General features: G+C 38.9%; 1 protein-coding gene across 3 annotated transcripts in view; it reads right to left on the reverse strand.

Annotated features, from left to right (window-relative positions):
- angpt1 (angiopoietin 1) overlaps positions 1 to 22,428 on the reverse strand; it is a 251,885-nt gene that overhangs the window by 105,363 nt on the left and 124,094 nt on the right. For all 3 annotated transcript variants that reach the window (XM_061982606.1, XM_061982608.1, XM_061982609.1), the window contains exon 4: positions 17,768 to 18,000. In XM_061982606.1, the coding sequence (XP_061838590.1) occupies positions 17,768 to 18,000 (233 nt within the window). The remainder of the gene's footprint in view (positions 1 to 17,767; positions 18,001 to 22,428) is intronic.

Here is a 22,428-nt window from a genome sequence, read left to right on the forward strand (position 1 = left end):
CTTTGGTCCGGAAGACACAAAGTCCACAGTTTCCAAAAACAATTTGAAATGTGGACTCATCAGACCACAGAACACTATTCCATTTTGCATTAGTCCATCTTAGATGAGCTCGGGCCCAGCAAAGCCGGTGGCATTTCTGGGTGTTGTTGATAAATGGCTTTCACTTTGCATAGTAGAGTTTCAACTTGCACTTACAGCTGTAGCAACAAACTGTAGTTACTGACAGTCGTTTTCTGAAGGGCTCCTGAGCCCATGTGGTGACATCCTTTAAACACTGATGTCGCTTTTTCATGCATCAAAGGTCATGGGCATTCAATGTGGTTTTCAGCATTGCCGTGATTTCTCCAGATTCTCTGAACCGTTTGATGATATTACAGACCGTAGATGGTAAAATCCCTAAAATCCTTGCAATAGCTCGTTGAGAAATGTTGTTCTTAAACTGTTCGACAATTTGCTCACGCATTTGTTCACAAAGTGGTGACTCTCGCCCCATCCTTGTTTGTGAATGACTGAGCATTTCATAGAAGCTGCTTTTATACCCAATCATGGCACCCACTTGTTCCCAATCATCCTGTTCACTTGTGGGATGTTCTAAATAAGTGTTTAATGAGCATTCCTCAACTTTCTCAGTCTTTTTGACACTTGTGCCAGCTTTTTTAAAACATGTTGCAGGCATCGAATTAGAAATTAGCTTTAATATTTGCAAAAAATAACGTTTCGAACGTTAAGTATCTTGTCTTTGCAGTCCATTCATTTGAATATAGGTTGAAAAGGATTTTCAAATCATTGTATTCTGTTTTTATTTACGATTTACATGAGTCAACTTCACTGTTTTTGGGTTTTGTACAAACCTCTGTCTAAGTTGCTAGCACCAGCATTCTGCATACATTCTACACAATTGAAAAGGTAGCCCGTTGATTAGTTTGAGCACTGCTGCCACCTAGCGGGAAAGCTTGTTTATTGTTCAAACATGACTAAAAACACTACTACTGAAAGTCTGTCCGTCTGTCCTTCAGCCCTTTGAGAAACTTGTGATTTAGGGCTATGTAAATAAACATTGATTGATTGACATTGACTGTCACGCCTCGTGACACCTCACCACACCTTCCCTAGTTCTTGAGAAGTACTGTTATATAGAAGGTAACGAGATGATTCCATTGGAAATATCTGCAATTTGTTCTAAAATCCTTACCACCAGACCTTCGCAACTTAAATTCAATATCCCTCTTCAAATCAAGACTCAAAACACACCTATTCCTGACTGCTTATTCATTGTAATCATCTTTTCTTTTCTCTTTGTTGTTGTTGTTGTTTTTTTTATCCTATTTGATTTTATTGTTGTGACTTTGTCCTTGAGTGCCCAGAAAGGCGCCTTATAAATACAATGTATTATTATTATTTAAAAAAAAAAACAGTATTAGCACATTGATAAATACATTTGACAGTGTATATGCACTTTAAAGCACTGCAACTATGCACGGTCGTCCTGAATAGACCTGGAACATACAATTGATGGTTCATCGCAGAGGACTATTCTTAACCAGCTGTTTGACCGATTAAATGACCAATCCTTCTGGCACCAGTTGGACTTGACTATTGAACATGCAGTTTTAAAGTTTTGTCAGGATATACAAAGTATTAGGCTTGTGTGATGGAGTTGCACACTAAATATTCCATTTTAGGTCTTAGCATAAAAAGTCTAATTTCCGTCGAACAAAGAAACAGTATAAATGATGAATAACGCTAATTCAATGAGATAACAATAAACTGTAAAACAAATATATTATTTAGCTTGCAAAAAAAAAGTTTTTGAAGAGTGTTCCAAAGCTGTGGTCAATTACTTTTAATGGCAGTGTGCGGCTCATTGCACTCTAATGAGCTCTGGGTAATGAATACACTGTTCAAACAAATGGCTTCATCTAGCCACATCAAAAATATCTGTTTGCACTGCAATATTGGAAGACGCATATGGAAAAGTTGTACATGGGCGATTGCCGGGGGGGAAAAAGTTTATAAGTGTTGTGAAAAATGAAATGGCCAGCCCGAGCCATGAGCCAGCATGTTATTAGGAAAATAAGCCCACATTACGTTCGATTTCTTACGTCGGTGACCATTTCATGTCAAGATAAAGTGCTTTATCAGCTGTGATTAAAAACGTCATTTTTGTTACTCTCCTTGGCAAGTGGTCGCTGCAGAGACTGTTCTAGCACAGTGTGGTTGCAGTTTGTAAATCCTGTCTTTAGCAACTAGCACATGAAGTAATCATGCCTTGGCAACTCACATACGATTTATCAGCTTTATTGTTTAAAGGGACTGTTATTTAAACTAGTTTTGGTAATATTGCAGGCTTACGGTTGTGGTGCGTCATTGGTCGCTGACGTACATCGACACAAACCTTTGGAACTCCATTAAATCCAAATTGAGACGGCCATGCCCTAATATGAAGCTGCGGGAAACACTATAGTGATAGCAGGACCTGTACAGTTAGCACAATTTGATTAAAAAATATGGACCCAATTTCTACAAGATTTTGTTGAGTTACGAAATACAGTACAGGCCAAAAGTTTTAACTCACCTTCTCATTCAATGCTTTGTTTTCATGACTATTTGTCACTGAAGGCATCACAACTATGAATGAACACATGTGGAGTTATCTACTTAACAAATGAAAATAAATAACTGAAAACATGTTTTATATTCTAGTTTCTTCAAAATAGCCACCCTTTGCTCTGATTACTGCTTTGCACACTCTTGGCATTCTCTCGATGAGCTTCACGAGGTAGTCACCGTAAAGGGTTTTCACTTCACAGGTGTGCCTTATCAGGGTTGATTAGTGGAATTTCTTGCTTTATCAATAGGGTTGGGACCATCAGTTGTAGAGATGTCCGATAATGGCTTTTTTGCCGATATCCGATATTCCGATATTGTCCAACTCTTAATTACCGATTCCGATACCGATATAAACAGTCGTGGGATTAACACATTATTATGCCTAATTCTGTTGTGATGCCCCGCTGGATGCATTAAACAATGTAACAAGGTTTTCCAAAATAAATTAACTCAAGTTATGGATAAAAAATGCCAGCATGGCACTGCCATATTTATTATTGAAGTCAAAAAGTGCATTATTTTTTTTAGCATGCCTCAAAACAGCAGCTTGGAATTCAGGACATGCTCTCCCTGAGACAGCATGAGGAGGTTGAGGTGGGCGGGGTTGAGGTGTGTGTGTGTGGGCGGGGGTAGCGGGGGGTGTATATTGTAGCGTCCTGGAAGAGTTAGTGCTGCAAGGGGTTTTGGGTATTTGTTCTGTTGTGTTTATGTTGTGTTACGGTGCGAAAGTTCTCCCGTAATGTGTTTGTCATTTGGTGTGGGTTCACAGTGTGGCGCATATTTGTAACAGTGATAAAGTTATTTATACGGCCACCCTCAGTGTGACCTGTATGGTTTTTCACTTGTGTGTGTGAAAAGTCGTAGATATTATGTGATTGGGCCGGCACACAAAGGTAGTGCCTTTAAGGTTTATGGCGCTCTGTAATTCTCCCTACGTCCGTGTACCACTCCGTACAGCGGCGTGTTAAAAAGTCATACATTTTACTTTTTGAAACCCATCCATCCATCCATTTTCTACCGCTTATTCCCTTTGGGGTCGCGGGGGGCGCTGGAGCCTATAAACCGATACCAATAATTTCCGATATTACATTTTAAAGCATTTATCGGCCGATAATATCAGCAGTCCGATATTATCGGACATCTCTAATCAGTTGTGTTGTGAATGAGAAGGTGTGTCCAAAGTTTTGGCCTGTTCTGTATGCGCCAAGTATCAAGAATCCCTGAATTAACTGTAATTTCCGGTTCATGTGGTTAGAGTGTCCGCCCTGAGATCGGTAGGTCGTGAGTTCAAACCTTGGCCGAGTCATACCAAAGGCTATAAAAATGGGACCCATTACCTCCCTGCTTGGCACTCAGCATCAAAGGTTGGAATTGGGTGTTAAATCACCAAAAATGATTCCCGGGCGCGGGCACCGCTGCTGCTCACTGCTCCCCTCACCTCCCAGGGGGTGATCAAGATGGGTCAAATGCAGAGAATAATTTCGCCACACCTAGTGTGTGTGACAATCATTGGTACTTTATCTTTATTAAGTCGCTACTTTTTTTTTTTCCCCCACGCTTTGCACCCTGCGCTTTATACAGTGATGCGGGAAATGTGCGGATTTTCCAAGTTCACAAGCTTTAACATGCCGCCAATAGATTTAGCCTTGTCAAATCAGATCAATAACTTTGCCGAACGGGTTTCGGTGGAACACTGTAATTGTGTGAGTGTGTTTTATTTTATTTTATTCATTTTTGTATTAATCAGTTCAACAAAATAATACACAATAATACCATAATAATACAATTTCAATTCCAAAACCAAGCCTAGCAACATTTAGAATAGCAATCAACCGGGCAAATGAGAGGACACACAAACATGACACAAAACGATCCAAAAGTAGTCAAACAAAAATGAATAAAATCCACAACAGTGTCAATATTAATAAGAATTCCAACACAGCAGTGATTAGAAATTCCTCTCTTACATTATCATCACAACCATTTATAAAAAATAAAATAAAAACAGTTAACATTTTATTTAACGTGGAGAAGAAACAAAAAAATGCACAAGACCCAGCCCCAAAGCCAAAGACGATCAGTCTGGCCATCGAAAAGGAAACCGCTACCGCAGGCAATAGAAACCCATAACCTGAAAGGTTGGACCACCCACGGGAAAGAAGACGACTTCGGCTCTTACAGGAGGACGCAGAGGAGATGGGCGAAGACAGCGGCCTTGCAGGCTACTTTTACGCCGTGTTACCACTGTCTCTTGTTAAATTTAAGCACCTGTGTGAATATTTGAATATTTCAATGTGTACACTTCTAGACCTAAGCAGCCAATATATGAAGAGTTCAGGCACACAAATCGATAAAACCTATTGCCGCCGGTTTGAGCTGTGAGTACCACAAAACAGTTTACACTATTACCTACCAATGAATAAAATCTAATTTTCAAAACAAAAAAAAGACGACTTATGTTTCGCATTTCATTGTTGAATATTCTGGGGTTTTTTATTACATTTTTTTATTGAATTGTATTATTGCTTTATTTATTTTCCTATGATACTGTACTGAGTCTTTGATTTATTTTGTACAATTTTCCATTCTGTCTATTTGTGCACTTTCATTTTTGAAGTTGTTCGTGATTTATTATATTAATTGATTGACCACAGCCGTGACTATTAAGTGCATCACTTCCTGTTGGAAATTGCACACTGACTAAGACATTTTCGAAACCGGTTCGTGTTCATTAGCGCCTCCGCAGTTTGTATTAAATTTTTTAGAAGGACATGAGTGTTGCTGCTCTTACTTCTTTTTGCCTTGCACCTCTTTATTTTAATTTTATTAAGGTTTTTTGGAGAGTGCGTGTTTTTCCTGTATTTTGAGTTCAGCAAACGCCACGCTCTCTTTCTGGCACAAATCGACAAATCCATCCGACCAATCAAAATTTGGACTTGATATTTGAGATCATCCAACCTCAGCGCCCATGTTCGCTTGCTTTGTGATTGTAACTAAATTAAAGCATCACTAATGAGTAACTTTGATGACATCAGTGAGCGTGCGGTGCACTCGCCGACCTGGCACAACAAGAGACACTGTCCTGATAAATGTGACCGGTATGTGAGCAAGAATGGTCGACACGGTGCGGTCGGAAAAATGCCGTACAGTAATGTGCCCGATACTTGTGTAGCAACTAACGAACTGAATCGTGTGTTTACTCTGTTGTTGTTGTCTTGTGATGCAGCTGTCAATGCAATATTTTTCACAATGATGGAAAAAGCAATCCTTTTCAAAATACTGATCTGTTTTTACCATTTTTTTAGACACTTTACAGCAGATCTGGGCAAATTAAGGCCCGGGGGCCGTTAAGCTTTTTAATCTGGCCCGCTGGTCATTCCCCAATTTTTTTTTTAGATCTTTAAAATGGAAACTGTAGCTGCCATTATGATGTGCATGTTTTCAAATGACCGTAAGTCTTTAACTATACAAAGTATTTCAATGGTTGGAATCTGCGCTTTCGCATGATATACTAGTTAATATGGTCATCTAATTAGTTACTATGGTAATCTAAGTCACAGCAGCTCAGACGAGGTACCAAGCAGTGTGGGTGGGGAGCGTTTCCACAGAGTGTTTCCGAAGCGGCCAAACTGAAATTTGCATGTCAGGGACAGACGCGGAAGGAGATTTTTACAGCAAAGTTCTAAAGCTTAGTGATATATCAGATATATCAGATTGTAGGTGGGGTTTTTTTGCCCTTCGCTTTCATATTTTGCTGTTTGTTGCATTTTTGTTGTGTTTCGCTTGATTGTAAAATATGTCGATCGAGAGGGGGTGTGACGTTTATATGTTGTCAATATTCAGTGTTTTATCGTTCATAGTTAATATTGTAAATCCCACATTCTTTATTTTCATGTACATTCTGGGTGTCTCACTCAGTAGAAAACAATTAAATTCCAATCCGTTTTTTAAGGCGGTCTGTCATAACATTTTTAGCATTCATCCATCCATCCATTTTCTAATTCAATCAGACATTATCGTAAGGCTTTGTATTAGTGTTCCTAAAAATAGGACCCAAGCACACATACTGTACAGCAGATTTTCACAGTTGCGTGTTGTGGTGCTTCACCTCCTTACTTGTGTTTGTCTGTCTGTCTGTGTGTGTCTGTGTGTGAGTGTGTGTGTGTGTGTGTGCGTGTACATATATATGTATACATGTGTGTGTATATATATATATATATATATATATATATATATATATATATATATATAAATACATACATATATATGTACATATATATATATATATATATATATATATATATATATATGTACATATATATATATATATATATATATATATATATATACACACACATATATATAAATACACACACACACATATATATATATATATATCCATCCATCCATTTTCTACCGCTTATTCCCTTCGGGGTCGCGGGGGGCGCTGGAGCCTATCTCAGCTACAATCGGGCGGAAGGCGGGGTACACCCTGGACAAGTCGTCACCTCATCGCAGGGCCAACACAGATAGACAGACAACATTCACACTCACATTCACACACTAGGGCCAATTTAGTGTTGCCGATCAACCTATCCCCAGGTGCATGTCTTTGGAGGAAGCCGGAGTACCCGGAGAACATGCAAACTCCACACAGAAAGATCCCGAGCCCGGGATTGAACCCCAGACTACTCAGGACCTTCGTATTGTGAGGCAGATGCACTAACCCCTCTTCTACCGTGCTGCCTTATATATATATATATATATATATATATATATATATATATATATATATATATATATATATATATATATATATATATATATATATATATATAAATATATATATATATATATGTATATGTATATATAAATGTATATATATTTATATATATATATATATACACACACATACATAGATAGATAGATATACCGGCCCGAGACACATTTTTTTTCTCTACATTTTGCCCCCCGCCCGAGTCAAAACAATTGCCCAGGCCTGCCTTACGGGATTAGTCTGTTTTTGCAACAAAATAAATTGTTGTTTGGAGTTATCTGTTTCTGCGAAAAACCTGTCCAAAATGATCAAATTTCCAATTGAGTAATAAATGTGCATTTTTCCAAATTGTGAGTTTAATTTTGGTTGTCTGAAACAATTCAATTGCAACCCAAATTAGCAGGACGGCTGTTTCATGGAAAGCTGCACAAAACACATCAATTTACTCAAAACAAGGAAAATAGATGTTTTTGAGTTCGAACTCTTCATATGTACAAAATAAATGTTCAAGGCTCCAGCGACGCCCCGCGACCCCGAAAGGGACAAGCGGTAGAAAATGGATGGATGTATGAATATAATTATTAGAATTAACCTCTAGAAATATTGGGATTTAATTTCACCGTTCAAGTTATCAATGGTGCAGTTTGCCGTTTAGATGTTTGAATTCTACAGTGTAGTCAATATAGAAATAATAAAAAGTCCAGAGGCACCAAACAATTGTTTTTGGTGCTGTTCATTTTGAAACATTTTGGATGTAAAATCAACACTTAGTCATGAAAAAATCTCACATTCTCTTATTATGGCATAACACAGAAAATACAAAACCCAAAACCAGTGCAGTTTGCACGTTGTGTAAACCGTACATAAAAAACTAATACAATGATTTGCAAATCCTTTTCAACTTATATTTAATTAAATAGACTGCAAAGACAAGATATTTATTGTTCAAACTGGAAAACTTTATTATTTTTTGCAAATATTAGCTCATTTGGAATTTGATGCCTGCAACATGTGTCAAAAAAGCTGGTACAAATGGCAAAAAAGACTGAGAAAGTTGAGGAATGCTCATCAAACACTTATTTGGAACATCTCACAGGTAAACAGGCTAATTGGGAACAGGTGGGTGCCATGATTGGGTATAAAAGCAGCTTCCATGAAATGCTCAGTCAATCACAAACAAGGATGGGGCGAGGGTCACCACTTTGTGAACAAATGCGTGAGCAAATTGTCCAACAGTTTAAGAACAACATTTCTCAACAAGCTATTGCAAACAATTTGGAGATTTCACCATCTACGTTCCGTAATATCATCAAAAGGTTCAGATAATCTGTAGAAATCACTGCATGTAAGCGGTGATGTTACGGACCTTCAATCCCTCAGGCTGTACTGCATCAAAAAGCGACATCAGTGTGTAAAGGATATCACCACATGGGCTCAGGAACACTTCAGAAAACCACTGTCAGTAACTAGTTTGTCGCTACATCTGTAAGTGCAAGTTAAAACTCTACTATGCAAAGCGAAGGCCATTTATCAACAACACCCGGAAGCGCCACCGGCTCTGCTGGGCTGGATCTCATCTAAGATGGACTGATGCAAAGTGGAAAAGTGTTCTGTGGTCTGACGATTCCACATTTTTAAAACATTTTTGGGAAACTGTGGACGTCGTGTCCTCTGGAACAAAGAGGAAAAGAACCATCCAGATTGTTATAGGCGCAAAGTTCAAAAGCCAGCATCTGTGATGGTATGGGGGTGCATTAGTGCCTAAGGCATGGGTAACTTACACATCTGTGCAGGCACCATAAATGCTGAAAGGTACATAAAGGTTTTGGAGCAACATATGTTGCCATCCAAGCAACGTTATCATGGACGCCCCTGCTTATTTCAGCAAGAGAATGCCAAGCCACGTGTTACAACAGCGTGGCTTCATAGTAAAAGAGTGCGGGTACTAGACTGGCCTGCCTGTAGTCCAGACCTGTCTCCCATTGAAAATGTGTGGTGCAATATGAAGCATGAAATACCACAACAAAGAACCCGGACTGTTAAACAAGCTGTACATCAAGCAAAAATGGGAAATAATTCCACCTGAAAAGCTTCAAAAATTGGTCTCCTCAGTTCCCAAACATTTACTGAGTGTTGTTAAAAGGAAAAGCCATGTAACACAGTGGTAAAAATGCTCCTGTGCCAACTTGTTTGCAATGTGTTGCTGCCATTAAATTCTAAGTTAATGATTATTTGCAAAAAAAAAAAAGTTTCTCAGTTCGAACATTAAATATCTTGTCTTTGCAGTCAATTGAATATAAGTTGAAAGTGATTTTCAAATCCTTTCATTCTGTTTTTGTTTATGAATTACACAACGTGCCAACTTCACTGGTTTTGGGGTTTGTACTTTAAGTAACTAATTGGCACAAATAAAAAAATGTGAAGATATAATTGGTTCTTTAAACAGAATATATTGCAGTTTCCCCCAGCCCATGCTTAAAAACAAATGTTAGTCTTCAATACTGACAAACATGAGCGCCATTGATCTACTTCTAACAATAATAAGCAAAGGAAATGAAAACAATTGCTTCTCTGTCCTTTTTTAAATGCGAGTCTCGTGTGTCAAATGATCAACGAGATCCGGCTCCCACCCACTGTCACCTCATCCAGACGAGGCATCCCTGAGGAACTATTACAGTTTGACTTATTCAGGCTGGGGTGAGGAAAGGAGCGACCTCTGACCCGCACAGCCGCCTCAACCTTCAGCAGCGCCGCGGCGGAGGGGACGGACCCACCACACAGCAGCAGCCCCAGAGGAAGTTCTCTAGTTAACACTGCCACTTATCACCGCGAGAGATTCTAACGTGATAATTGACGCAATCGAATGTGACTGAGAGTAAAAATGATGAAATATTCATTTTTCAGTGGATTGCATTGAACTTGACGGAGCCAATAAACTAATTTGCCTATGTATTGTATTTGGACCTGCTTTAAGAGGCCGAGCAAGGACATTTGCAACAGCCAAGCCAGGATGGTCTCCAAAGGCCTCTCTGGTAATTAAATGGAACATACACAAATCCAGACTAAACAGATGGATTACAGGCGAGGTCAGTTCACCTGTGACCTTTTATTGCATGGTCCATTAAAATTACAAAATCGAGAAACGTATACGGTATTAATCATGTGTGACAGCCATCCATTGCAGTCTCAAAGCTCAGGGTAAAGAACCCGCAGCATTTCTGCAGAACAGTGGTGTGCCGTCAGGGCCAGCAAGGCCTTCTCTGCTGGCCTAACATAACCAGAAATCATGATCATAATTAAAGATAAAAGTCATTTTTAATTTGCTTTCCCTAAATATACTATATTGCTAAAAGTATTTGGCCACCTGCGTTGACTCACATATGAACTTGAAGTGCCATCCCATTCTTAACCCATAGGGTTCAATATGTCGGTCCACCTTTTGCAGCTATTACATCTTCAACTCTTTTGGGAAGGCTGTCCACAAGGTTGCGGAGTGTGTTCATAGGAATTTTCGACCATTCTTCCAAAAGCACATTGGTGAGGTCACACACTGATGTTGGTCTCAGTCTCTGTTCTAATTCATCCCAAAGGTGTTCTATGGGGTTCAGGTCAGGACTCTGTGCAGGCCAGTCAAGTTCATCCACACCGAACTCTGTCATCCATGTCTTTATGTACCGTTATCCTGGCAACCTCCAAACCCAGACTCGTCTATCAGATTGCCAGATGGAAAAGCGTGATTCATCAGTCCAGAGAAGGCGTCTCCACTGCTCTAGAGTCCAGTGGCGACATGCTTTACACCACTGCATCCGACGCTTTGCATTGGACTTGGTGATGTATGGCTTAGACTCGGCTACTCGGCCATGGAAACCCATTCCACGAAGCTCTCTGCGTACTGTACGTGGGCTAATTGGAAGGTCACATGAAGTTTGGAGCTCTGTAGCAACTGACTGTGCAGAAAGTCTTTGCAATATGCGCTTCAGCATCCGCTGACCCCTCTCTGTCAGTTTAAGTGGCCTAACACTTGGTGGCTGAGTTGCTGTTGTTCCCAAACTCTTCCATTTCCTTATAATAAAGCCGACAGTTGACTTTGGAATATTTAGGAGCGAGGAAATTCCATGACTGGATTTGTTGCACAGGTGGCATCCTATGACAGTTCCACGCTGGAAATCACTGAGCTCTTGAGAGCGGCCCATTCTTTCACAAATGTTTGTAGAAACAATGCTTGATTGTATACAGCTGTGGCCGAGCCAAGTGATTAGGACACCTGATTCTGATCATTTGGATGGGTGGCCAAATATTTTTGGCAATATAGTGTATCTAAAAGTATTCATATTCTATTCATGTCATATTATGCTCCTTCCAGTGCTGTTGTTTTTAGGTTAGAGTGTGTATCCAATCAGAATTCAGCTAGCTTATGTTGCCATGCTGTACCAAATCTGCCCGGGGCCTGCAGAATCAACAATGTGGGCGTCTGTGCACTAAGTGAACGGGTACATACAGTTGATAGACAATTGTGATAGCCAATCAGATCACGAGTTGTTGTCAGTAAAATAGTGAACATACTAGACAACTTGTCTTTTAGTAGTAAGTAAGCAAACAAAAGCTCTTAATTTAGCTGCTATGCAGTAACATATTGTATCATTTTCCATTCTATTATTTTGTCGAAATTATAAAGGAGTGGTAGAACATGAATTATTAATCTACTTGTTCATTTACTGTTACCGGTAATATCTGCTTATTTTCTCTTTTAACATGTTCTATCTACATTTCTGTTAAAATGTAATAATCACTTATTTTTCTGTTGATTGATACTTTACATTAGTTTTGGATGATACCACAAATTTAGGTGTCAATCCGATACCAAGTAGTTACAGGATCATACAATGGTCATATTCAAAGTCTTCATGTGTCCAGGGACATATTTCCTGAGTTTATAAACATAATATACATTTAAAAAAAATGAAAGAAGATGTGATGCCAAAAAATATCGACGTAATCATAGTAGTATCGACTAGATACGCTCCTGTACTTGGTATCATTACAGTGGATGTCAGGTGTAGATCCACCAATGGCGTTTGTTTACATTTTAACGCCGGTGAGCTACGTTGTGTAGTGAAACATGTTTAGGTACTTTTCAGAGGCGGTATAGTACCGAATATGATTCATTAGTATCTCGGTACTATACTAATACCGGTATACCGTACAACCCTAGAACACAATCATGTACATTCTCACATGGGATGGCATTGTTCAAATGGGCACACTGCATTGGCATTCGCTCATGTTTGGCTCAATGGTAGTTTGTCCAGTTTATATTATCTCAAGCGAGAGAATGCAATAAGCCTTTGCCTCTAAAAATGGCATCCTGCTTGACGTTTCTCTCAGTAAGTGTGCACAGATGTTTTATAAATAAAGTTTTGTTGCAAATCAAGTATCGCACTGGTTCATGAAAGCCACTAAGCCTCTATAACAGAAGCAGCCAGCTTAAAACAAGAACCACATTTCTTGCTCCATCCACGCTTTCATTGCCTCAGAACTTAATCGCCAGTGCTTCCCCGCGTTTCCTACGACGGGCTGAGATTTACGGAATGGTGTCATCATCGCGAACATCGGGGTTGTTAAAAGCTGGAACATCGAAGCATTTCAAAACAAGTCAGTTGTACATTAGTTCAAGATTTACACAGGCCAGCCAACAGCTTTTCCTTACACGTCGCGGTCTGGCGAGGATCAATGGACCTGGTTAGGGTCATCACAAATCAGCGTAAAAATACTCTTAAATGAGTTTATTACAAACCGAGAGATAAGAGACAATTGCTCTCATCTGTCGAAACATAAACTTGAGTAGTAGTGCAAGCCAGCCGCCTGATTTATCAAATGTAAGTGTAAGGACATTCACATGCAACACGTAAATTATCAAATAGTACTTGTACGTAGGAACAAGTGTAACTTTTACCAAAGTCTGCCGCATGATCTTGGCTTGTTGCTTGCTTCACAACTTGGCCAGCGAGCAAGCCGTCCCACTGCAGGGACCCACCTCCCCCAGAGCAAATGAGCTGATGCCTAATGCAGAGCCTATCCCACCTGTTCAGAACATCATCATTTCAGAAAGGGACAACATTACATTCAGGTATTCTTAAACGGGAACTGCACTTTTTTGGGGAATTTTGCCTATAGTTCACATTAGAGATGTCCGATAATGGCTTTTTTGCCGATATCCGATATTCCGATATTGTCCAACTCCTAATTACCGATTCCGATATCAACCGATACAGATATATACAGTCGTGGAATTAACACATTATTATGCCTAATTTTGTTGTGATGCCCCGCTGGGTGCATTAAACAATGTAACAAGGTTTTCCAAAATAAATCTACTCAAGTTATGGAAAAAAAATGCCAACATGGCACTGCCATATTTATTATTGAAGTCACAAAGTGCATTATTTTTTTTTAACATGCCTCAAAACAGCAGCTTGGAATTTGGGACATGCTCTCCCTGAGAGAGCATGAGGAGGTTGAGGTGGGCGGGGTTGGGGGGCGGGAGCAGGGTTGAGGTGGTGGGGGGGTGGGTTGGTAGCATGGGGTGTATATTGAAGCGTCCCGGAAGAGTTAGTGCTGCAAGGGGTTCTGGGTATTTGTTCTGTTGTGTTTATGTTGTGCTACGGTGCGGATGTTCTCCCGAAATGTGTTTGTCATTCTTGTTTGGTGTGGGTTCACAGTGTGGCGCATATTGGTAACAGTGTTAAAGTTGTTTATACGGTCACCCTCGGTGTGACCTGTATGGCTGTTGACCAAGTATGCATTGGCATTCACTAGTCTGTGTGAAAAGCCGTAGGTGTTATGTGATTGAGCACGCCAAGGCAGTGCCTTTAAGGTTTATTGGCGCTCTGTATTTCTCCCTACGTCCGTGTACCACTCCGTACAGCGGCGTTTTTAAAAGTCATACATTTTACTTTTTGAAACCGATACCAAGAATTTCCGATATTACATTTTAAAGCATTTATCGGCCAATAATATCGGCAGCCCGATATTATCGGACATCTCTAGTTCGCATCATTATGACAGACATGACGACAATTTTTTTTTTGTTTAATGCATTCTAAATATTAAACAAACGCAATTAAAACCTAATTAAAATCCAAGCGGGGGAGCATGGTGGAACAGGGGTTAGTGCATGTGCCTCACAATAAGAAGGTCCTGAGTTCAATCCCGGGCTCGGGATCTTTCTGTGTGGAGTTTGCATGTTCTCCCCGTGACTGCTTGGGTTCCCTTCGGGTACTCCGGCTTCCTCCCACCTCCAAAAACATGCACCTGTGGATAGGTTGATTGGCAACACTAAATTGGCCCTAGTGTGTGAATGTGAGTGTGAATGTTGTCTGTCTATCTGTGTTGGCCCTGCGATGAGGTGGCGACTTGTCCAGGGTGTACCCCGCCTCCCGCCCGAATGCAGCAGAGATAGGCTCCAGCACCCCGAAAGGGACAAGCGGTAGAAAATGGATGAAAAATCCAAGCGGACCAAAAGGGAGCTTCACTTTTCCTCCCATAAAATCGGACAAATAACCATTCAAAAAGCGTCAACAATACTCCATTTACATTTTGTGACTTGAATATTAACCAAGTATTAGTGACATTGTTACTATAAGCGCTAACACAGACGGACTATGTATAGCGGCGACGTAATCACTTCCTTTTACATCGAGTGTTCTTGGTCTGTCGAGTGGACAGCCATTTATGAGACATTCTTCACCTAAAGTGGAATGGAAGAACATCCGAGCAGTCTGCATCCTGATGACAGCAGGCCTCGTATAGTGAGTGATGTTTTATTATGTTTGTTGGCTCTCATGAAGTCTGCAGTGATTAATAATCAGTGTTGAAGCAAATGTGATGCGTATGCTAAAAATTATCAAAATACGTAAATATTACATTTTATTATAAGTGTGCCTGTTACTACATTACATATATACTTACATCATGTATATGAAGCCTTAGTAAATGTGTTTTTTTGAAGGTCTTTATAGGCAGAATTGAACGGCTCCGAGAGGCTCCATTGTAAGCGGACATTTGATCAAATTTATTAAATATTTAGAATGCATTAAAAATAAAATCCATCCATTATCATGTCTTTCATAATGATTGTGAACGATAGGCAAAATTCCCACAAAAGTGCAGTACCACTTCAAAAGGGGTTTGTTGCTCCAATAATATGGTCAGCTGGAGGAATTTCTTAATGCAACAGCCTAAACATGCACAAGCATGGTATTTTATGACTCTGGAATCATCCGCACAGATTACTTAAAGAACAGGTGTCAGACTCAAGGCACGGGGGCCAGATCTGGTCTGCCACTTTTTTTTTAAGTTGTCCGCCACGTCATATGTGTGGTCCGCCATATCATTTAAAGTGGCCCGCAACATTGTTTTATGTGGTCTGCTATGTCATATTTGTGGTCCGCCACATCATTAAATGTGAGCCTGTGACATTTTATGTAGCGGGCCACTTCATTTAATGTGGTCCGCTACATCATTTTATGTGGTTTGCCACATTATTTAAGTCACTAGAGGGCTGCAAAAAAATATCTGTTTCTCAGCAGTGGTCCATATTTGCCGCATCGTTACTCAGTTGTAACACACTTTTTCATCTTTTGTGACTGCAATGGCGATCTCAGACAAACGGAAGGAGTCTGGAGCTAAAGTCATAGAGTCGTTTCTCAAGGGCAAAAATTATGACTAAAGTCGAAAAGCTGTAATTTTATTTGACCTTTAATTTTATTGACAGTTTAGTTAAGAAACATATATATTATTTTATTATTATTTATATGTATATTATTATTATTTTTTATTATTAGAGTTTATTTATTTTAGCACTTGCATAATTGTCAACTTATTTTTCATCAGTTTTTATAAGTTCCGTCTTTTTCCGCATATTTGATTAGTAAAAATTTTTGGGTAACACTTTTGTATGGGGAACACATATTCACCATTAATTAGTTGCTTTTTAATATGCAAATTAGTAACATATTGGCTCTTAATTAGTCATTATTAAGTATGTATAAATGCCTTATTCTGCATGGCTTTATTATACAACAAATAAGTCATTAACTAAGAGTTAACTAACCCCCAACCCTAACCCTTATTGCTTAATAGTAGAGATGTCCGATAATATCGGGCTGCCGATATTATCGGCCGATAAATGCTTTAAAATGTAATATCGAAAATTATCGGTATCGGTTTCAAAAAGTATAATTTAGGACTTTTTAAAACGCCGCTGTACGGAGTGGTACACGGATGTAGGGAGAAGTACAGAGCGCCAATAAACCTTAAAGGCACTGCCTTTGCGTGCCGGCCCAATCACATAATATCTACGGCTTTTCACACACACAAGTGAATGCAAGCATACTTGGTCAACAGCCATACAGGTCACACTGAGGGTGGACGTATAAACAACTTTAACACTGTTACAAATATGCGCCACACTGTGAACCCACACCAAACAAGAATGACAAGCACATTTCGGGAGAACATCCGCACCGTAACACAACATAAACACAACAGAACAAATACCCAGAACCCCTTGCAGCACTAACTCTTCCGGGACGCTGCAATATACAACCTCTTCATGCTCAGGTCCCAAATTCCAAGCTGCTGTTTTGAGGCATGTTAAAAAAAAATAATGCACTTTGTGACTTCAATAATAAATATGGCAGTGCCATGTTGGCATTTTTTTCCATAACTTGAGTTGATTTATTTTGGAAAACCTTGTTACATTGTTTAATGCATCCAGCGGGGCATCACAAAAAAATTAGGCATAATAATGTGTTAATTCCACGACTGTATATATCGGTATCGGTTGATATCGGAATCTGTAATTAAGAGTTGGACAATATCGGAATATCGGATATCAGCAAAAAAGCCATTATCGGACATCTCTACTTATTAGTAACCCTAAATTCTAACCCTAACCCCAACCCTAAACCTAACCCTAACCCTTATATGTTCCCCAAGTGTCCAAATAACTTTAAAGTAAGTCTTTGTTACTTTAATAAGCAACTAATTAATGGTGAATATGTTCCCCATACTAAAGTGTTACCAATTTTTACAATAAAATCATTAATAAATGGTAACCAACTATGTTTCTGTAGAGATTTTACCATGATGATAACAGGGCAGACATCCCCCCCCCCCCCCCCCCAAATATAAACTAGATAAAGAAGTTGACTATTCATTATCATTTATATTAGTACCTATCATAACAATAATCCAAGTAATTTCAATTAAAGAAGACAACCTCACTGAAGAGCAAACGAATATCCTCTGAATTATGCGACATTATCCTCTGGGATAAAAAAAAATAAAGGTGACAGTGCTAAGCTCCATTCGACCTACCTCCATCTTTGGAGCAAAGGTTGAGTAGGTTGTGGACAGTATCCATCATCTCCTGCTGCTGCCTTTGCAGGGCAGTGCTGTTTCCTGTGGTGCTGCTCAGCTGCGTCTCCAGCTCCTTGATAACCCCGCTCTGCCTCCCGACAAGAACCTGGAGGCTCCCTTTCTCCTGCTTTAGCGTCTCCAACGCTTCTTGGTGCTTCATCTCCATCTCTAACATCTTCTGCTCCAGGAGGCTGTGGGAAAAAGACAAAGGTATTTTTCTATGTGTGCTATTCGTGTTGCAGGCTGAAAACTACAATGGAAAGTAAGTTACGTTTTTGGTGGATTCATTGTTTCACTGTTGACATACTACAGACTAGCAAAAACCAAAGTATGTACTGGAACGTCATGTGTCGATGTAACAATAAAAGAAGGGATCGAGTTGTCGTCTTAACGAGCTGTTTTAGTCACTACCTTATAGCTACTTCAAGTGCTGGCTGCTAGCCTCAAACACACACACATAATGTCGTAACATGAAGACGCAACGCACCATGTACATAATGACAACATGAAAAGCACAGACAGCTCCATTTTAAAAAGAGAGGTAAAACAAAAGTAGCGAACAGAAGGAAATAGTTATTTAAAAAATACCGTTATAACGTCAAATAAGCAGAAATGCATAAAGCTATGTTTGTTCACTGTGGACATACTAGCTGTAAGATTTCTATAAACAGTAGTGATGTGCGATACCACTGATTTTCTTTCTGATCTGATATCGAGGACAATTCAGGCTGGCAACGGCAATACTGATCCGATACCAATATATACAGCTAAATTTAAGAAGTTGTGTATTTCAAATAATAACATTTCTCATAGGATGAATACATGACACAAATTACTTCTTTCTTTCAATCGCTGAACTAAATTGACATAGCGGCATGGATAACAATATAGCCAGGCTAATGCAACAGAAAAAAAAAAAAGGACAACATCATACAAAGTACACACAAAATGGTGTATCAAACCTTAAAAAGTTAGATAAGTAAAATAATAAAAGCATTGAAATAAATGCATGAATAAGAACTATTACAATAAAAAGTAATTCCCACTTCAGTTACATGGACATGTTAACGTGAAAATATTGAACATGTAAACGACACTCGAAAAAAGCCTCCAACATCAACACATTGCCTCATTCACAAGTTTAGTTACTTTTTTATTCCGTGTTCCTGTTAATGATACACATTATCAGGATATACATACACATATACATACATATATACCTTCACACAATCAATATTACAGCATAAAAATCTGGTATCGGCTGTATCGATATTTCAGTAACAATCCGCACATCACTAATAAACAGGGTGGGCCGCCTCAAAGTTAGATCAAGGAAAGATCCCAAGCCTGAGGATTGAACCCATAACCTTCATATTGTGAGTCACAAACACTAACCCCTGTCCCACCGTGCTGCCCAATCCTTGCCTTCATTCTGGCAAATAAACAACATTTTAAGAAGTACCACTATCACTGGAGGACCAGCTAAACATGCGACACCCTGAGTATGAGAGAGCAGGAGGAAACAAGCCATGCTAACCGCCACGCTGGCTTTAATGGAACAGAGTAAAAAAAAAAAAAAGAATAAATGTATTTATTTTACAGAAGTCTGGTTACAACACCTTTAAAATAGAAAGCAGCGTTGGGAAAATTACTTTAAAATGGTAATAAATTACAGTTACTTTTAAAACAGTAATGTAATTACAATGGAATTATTATTTAATAGGTGGAATTAATTTCTATGGAAATAAATACATATGTTCCTTTTTTTGCAACGTTCATATAATTGGTGTATGCGGTTGAGAGATGTTTCATGAGAGAAGAGTGCGTGAATGTGTGATACCGGTACCAAAATGTATTTCGATAATTTTTGTTACTTTTCGATACTTTTCTAAATAAAGGGTACCACAAAAAACTGTATTATTGGCTTTAATTTAACAAACAATCTTAGGGTACATTAAACATATGTTTCTCATTGTAATTTTGTCCTTAAATAAAATAGTGAACATACGAGACAACTTGTCTTTTAGTAGTAAGTAAACAAACAACGACTCCTAATTTAGCTGCTGACGTATGCAGTAACATATTGTGTCATTTTCCCTTCTAATATTTTGTCTAAACTATTAAGGTCAAGTGGTAGAAAATTAATTATTAATCCACTTGTTCATTTACTGTTAATATCTGCTTACTTTCTCTTTGATCATGTTCTATCTACACTTCTGTTAAAATGTAATAATCACTTATTCTTCTGTTGTTTGGATACTTTACATTAGTTTTGGATGATACCACAAATTTAGGTATCAATCCGATACCAAGTCGTTACAGTATCATACAATGGTCATAATTTAAGTCCTCATGTGCCCAGAGACGTATTTCCTGAGTTTATAAACATAATTTACATTTTTTTTTAAACGAAAAAAGATTTTGTGATGCTAAAGAATATTGATGTAATCATAGTAGTATTGACTAGATACGCTCCTGTACTTGGTATCATTACAGTGGATGTTAGGTGTTGATCCACCAATGGCGTTTGTTTACATTGTGACGCTGGTGAGCTACGGTGTGTAGTGAAACATATGTAGCTATTCCTCGTCCTGCAGGTGGATACTTGTAAGAAACTTACCTTATTTGTCGGCATGGAGGCGAGGATTTGTGATTACGAAGTTTCCGGTACCGGTAGTATCGAATATGATTCATTAGTATCGCGAATATGATTCATTAGTATTGAGGAACCAATACCGGTATACCGTACAACCCTACTCGTTACTAGAAAAAGTAATGCCATTTTTCTGAACACTGGTAGAAAGTAACCAGCTATGACAATTAATTAATTTAAAACTAAAGAGAAAATATTACAATAACTACACAGCCATGACATCTGAAAACTCGAAACGACACAATACGTTACCACAGTCGGTAAATTAGTCATTTATGACGTAAATATGCTTTCGCGTTACGTAGCCTTGATTTGTTTATAGCTCTTCCGCGGGGGCTGACGCGTGACTTGCGATTGTCTTCCAAAACGCTAGAGGGCAGTGTTTTCCTGAGAGATCAACCACAACTCTGGTTGACTATATGCAGGGTTCGGACACATTTTCCATGGCCAAATTCAAGCACTTTTTAAGGACTTTCAAGATCAATTTTTCCAGTTTTTCCAGTACCCTTCAAAAGGCGAAAACCAATGTGAATCAATCGACGGCGTGGCGCAGTGGAAGAGTGGCCGTGCGCGACCCGAGGGTCCCTGGTTCAATCCCCACCTAGTACCAACCTCGTCATGTCCGTTGTGTCCTGAGCAAGACACTTCACCCTTGCTCCTGATGGGTGCTGGTTAGCGCCTTGCATGGCAGCTCCCTCCATCAGTGTGTGAATGTGTGTGTGAATGGGTAAATGTGGAAGTAGTGTCAAAGCGCTTTGAGTACCTTGAAGGTAGAAAAGCGCTATACAAGTACAACCCATTTATCATTTATTTATTTATTGATTCACACCGTATTTGTGCTTGTAAACTGCATAATGAGATATAAACACCTACCCTCAAAATGTCAATTTCACTCATTTATTAACAAAACTGTTCCACATTAATATAAGGATAAGACAATTAAAGGAAAATATTTTGTTTGTTTTCACTACACCTCAGTCACCTTTCATTAAGCATATATAGCCTTATAACTGTGGCTATGATAACAAATGAACAAAAAGACAAAAGTGAACTTTTTAAAATTTTACTGAGGTAGCCAGACAAATTAAATAGACAAGGAAAATAATAGCGCAAGAAATGCATGCAACCATGTTGTGTAAAAACTACAAAATCATTCATATTAACTCAGCTCCAAGTTGTGAAAAAGGTCACAAATTATACATTACATGACCTTCACAATACAAACAAGTCCAATAATGTAACCATTATAATGCAACTAACCAAAACGACAAAATGTAACTTGTTTGCTTTAACTGAGGTAGTCAGAAAAGTTAAGTAGACAACCGAAATAATGGAGCAAAAAATACATCGAACCATGTTGGATTTCCTTTTTGCATACTGTGCAGCAGGCTACACGTGGATTTGGTCCACGTTTTATCCAAAGTTTGTATTAGTCAATTTCCATCCAATGTTCATTAAAACTACAACCTTTCGGCATGATGGACCGATGCACCACTTGTCCTCTTGGGGGAGCACAGAGTCCGGCATGACAACAACCTAATGTAAGGGCTCGTGCAAAGCCAACAGATCGAGCGTGTAGCTTTCATTTTTAAGGAAACTTATTTTATTTTTCCCCATTTTATAATTACCGTATTTTTCGGACTATAAGTCACAGTTTTTTTCATAGTTTGGCCGGACTCCAGTGCGACTTATATATGTTTTTTTCCTTCTTTATTATGCATTTTCGGCAGGTGCGACTCATACTCCGGTGCGACTTATACTCTGAAAAATACGGTAGCCTATTGAGTCAGACTGCCGAGAAATGTGATGAACATTTTCCAAGCATTTACAAGCACTTCACCCAAAATTCAATCATTTTTAAACCTTGACAACACAATATTAAGATCCAAGCATTTTCAAGGTTTTTAAGCACCCGTACGAACCCTGTATATGAGCTTCCTGTGTGTAGTAGTTGTGGTAAACAATG

This window comes from Nerophis lumbriciformis, linkage group LG21 (genome assembly GCF_033978685.3).
Source record: "Nerophis lumbriciformis linkage group LG21, RoL_Nlum_v2.1, whole genome shotgun sequence".
Taxonomy (NCBI): Eukaryota; Metazoa; Chordata; class Actinopteri; order Syngnathiformes; family Syngnathidae; genus Nerophis; species Nerophis lumbriciformis.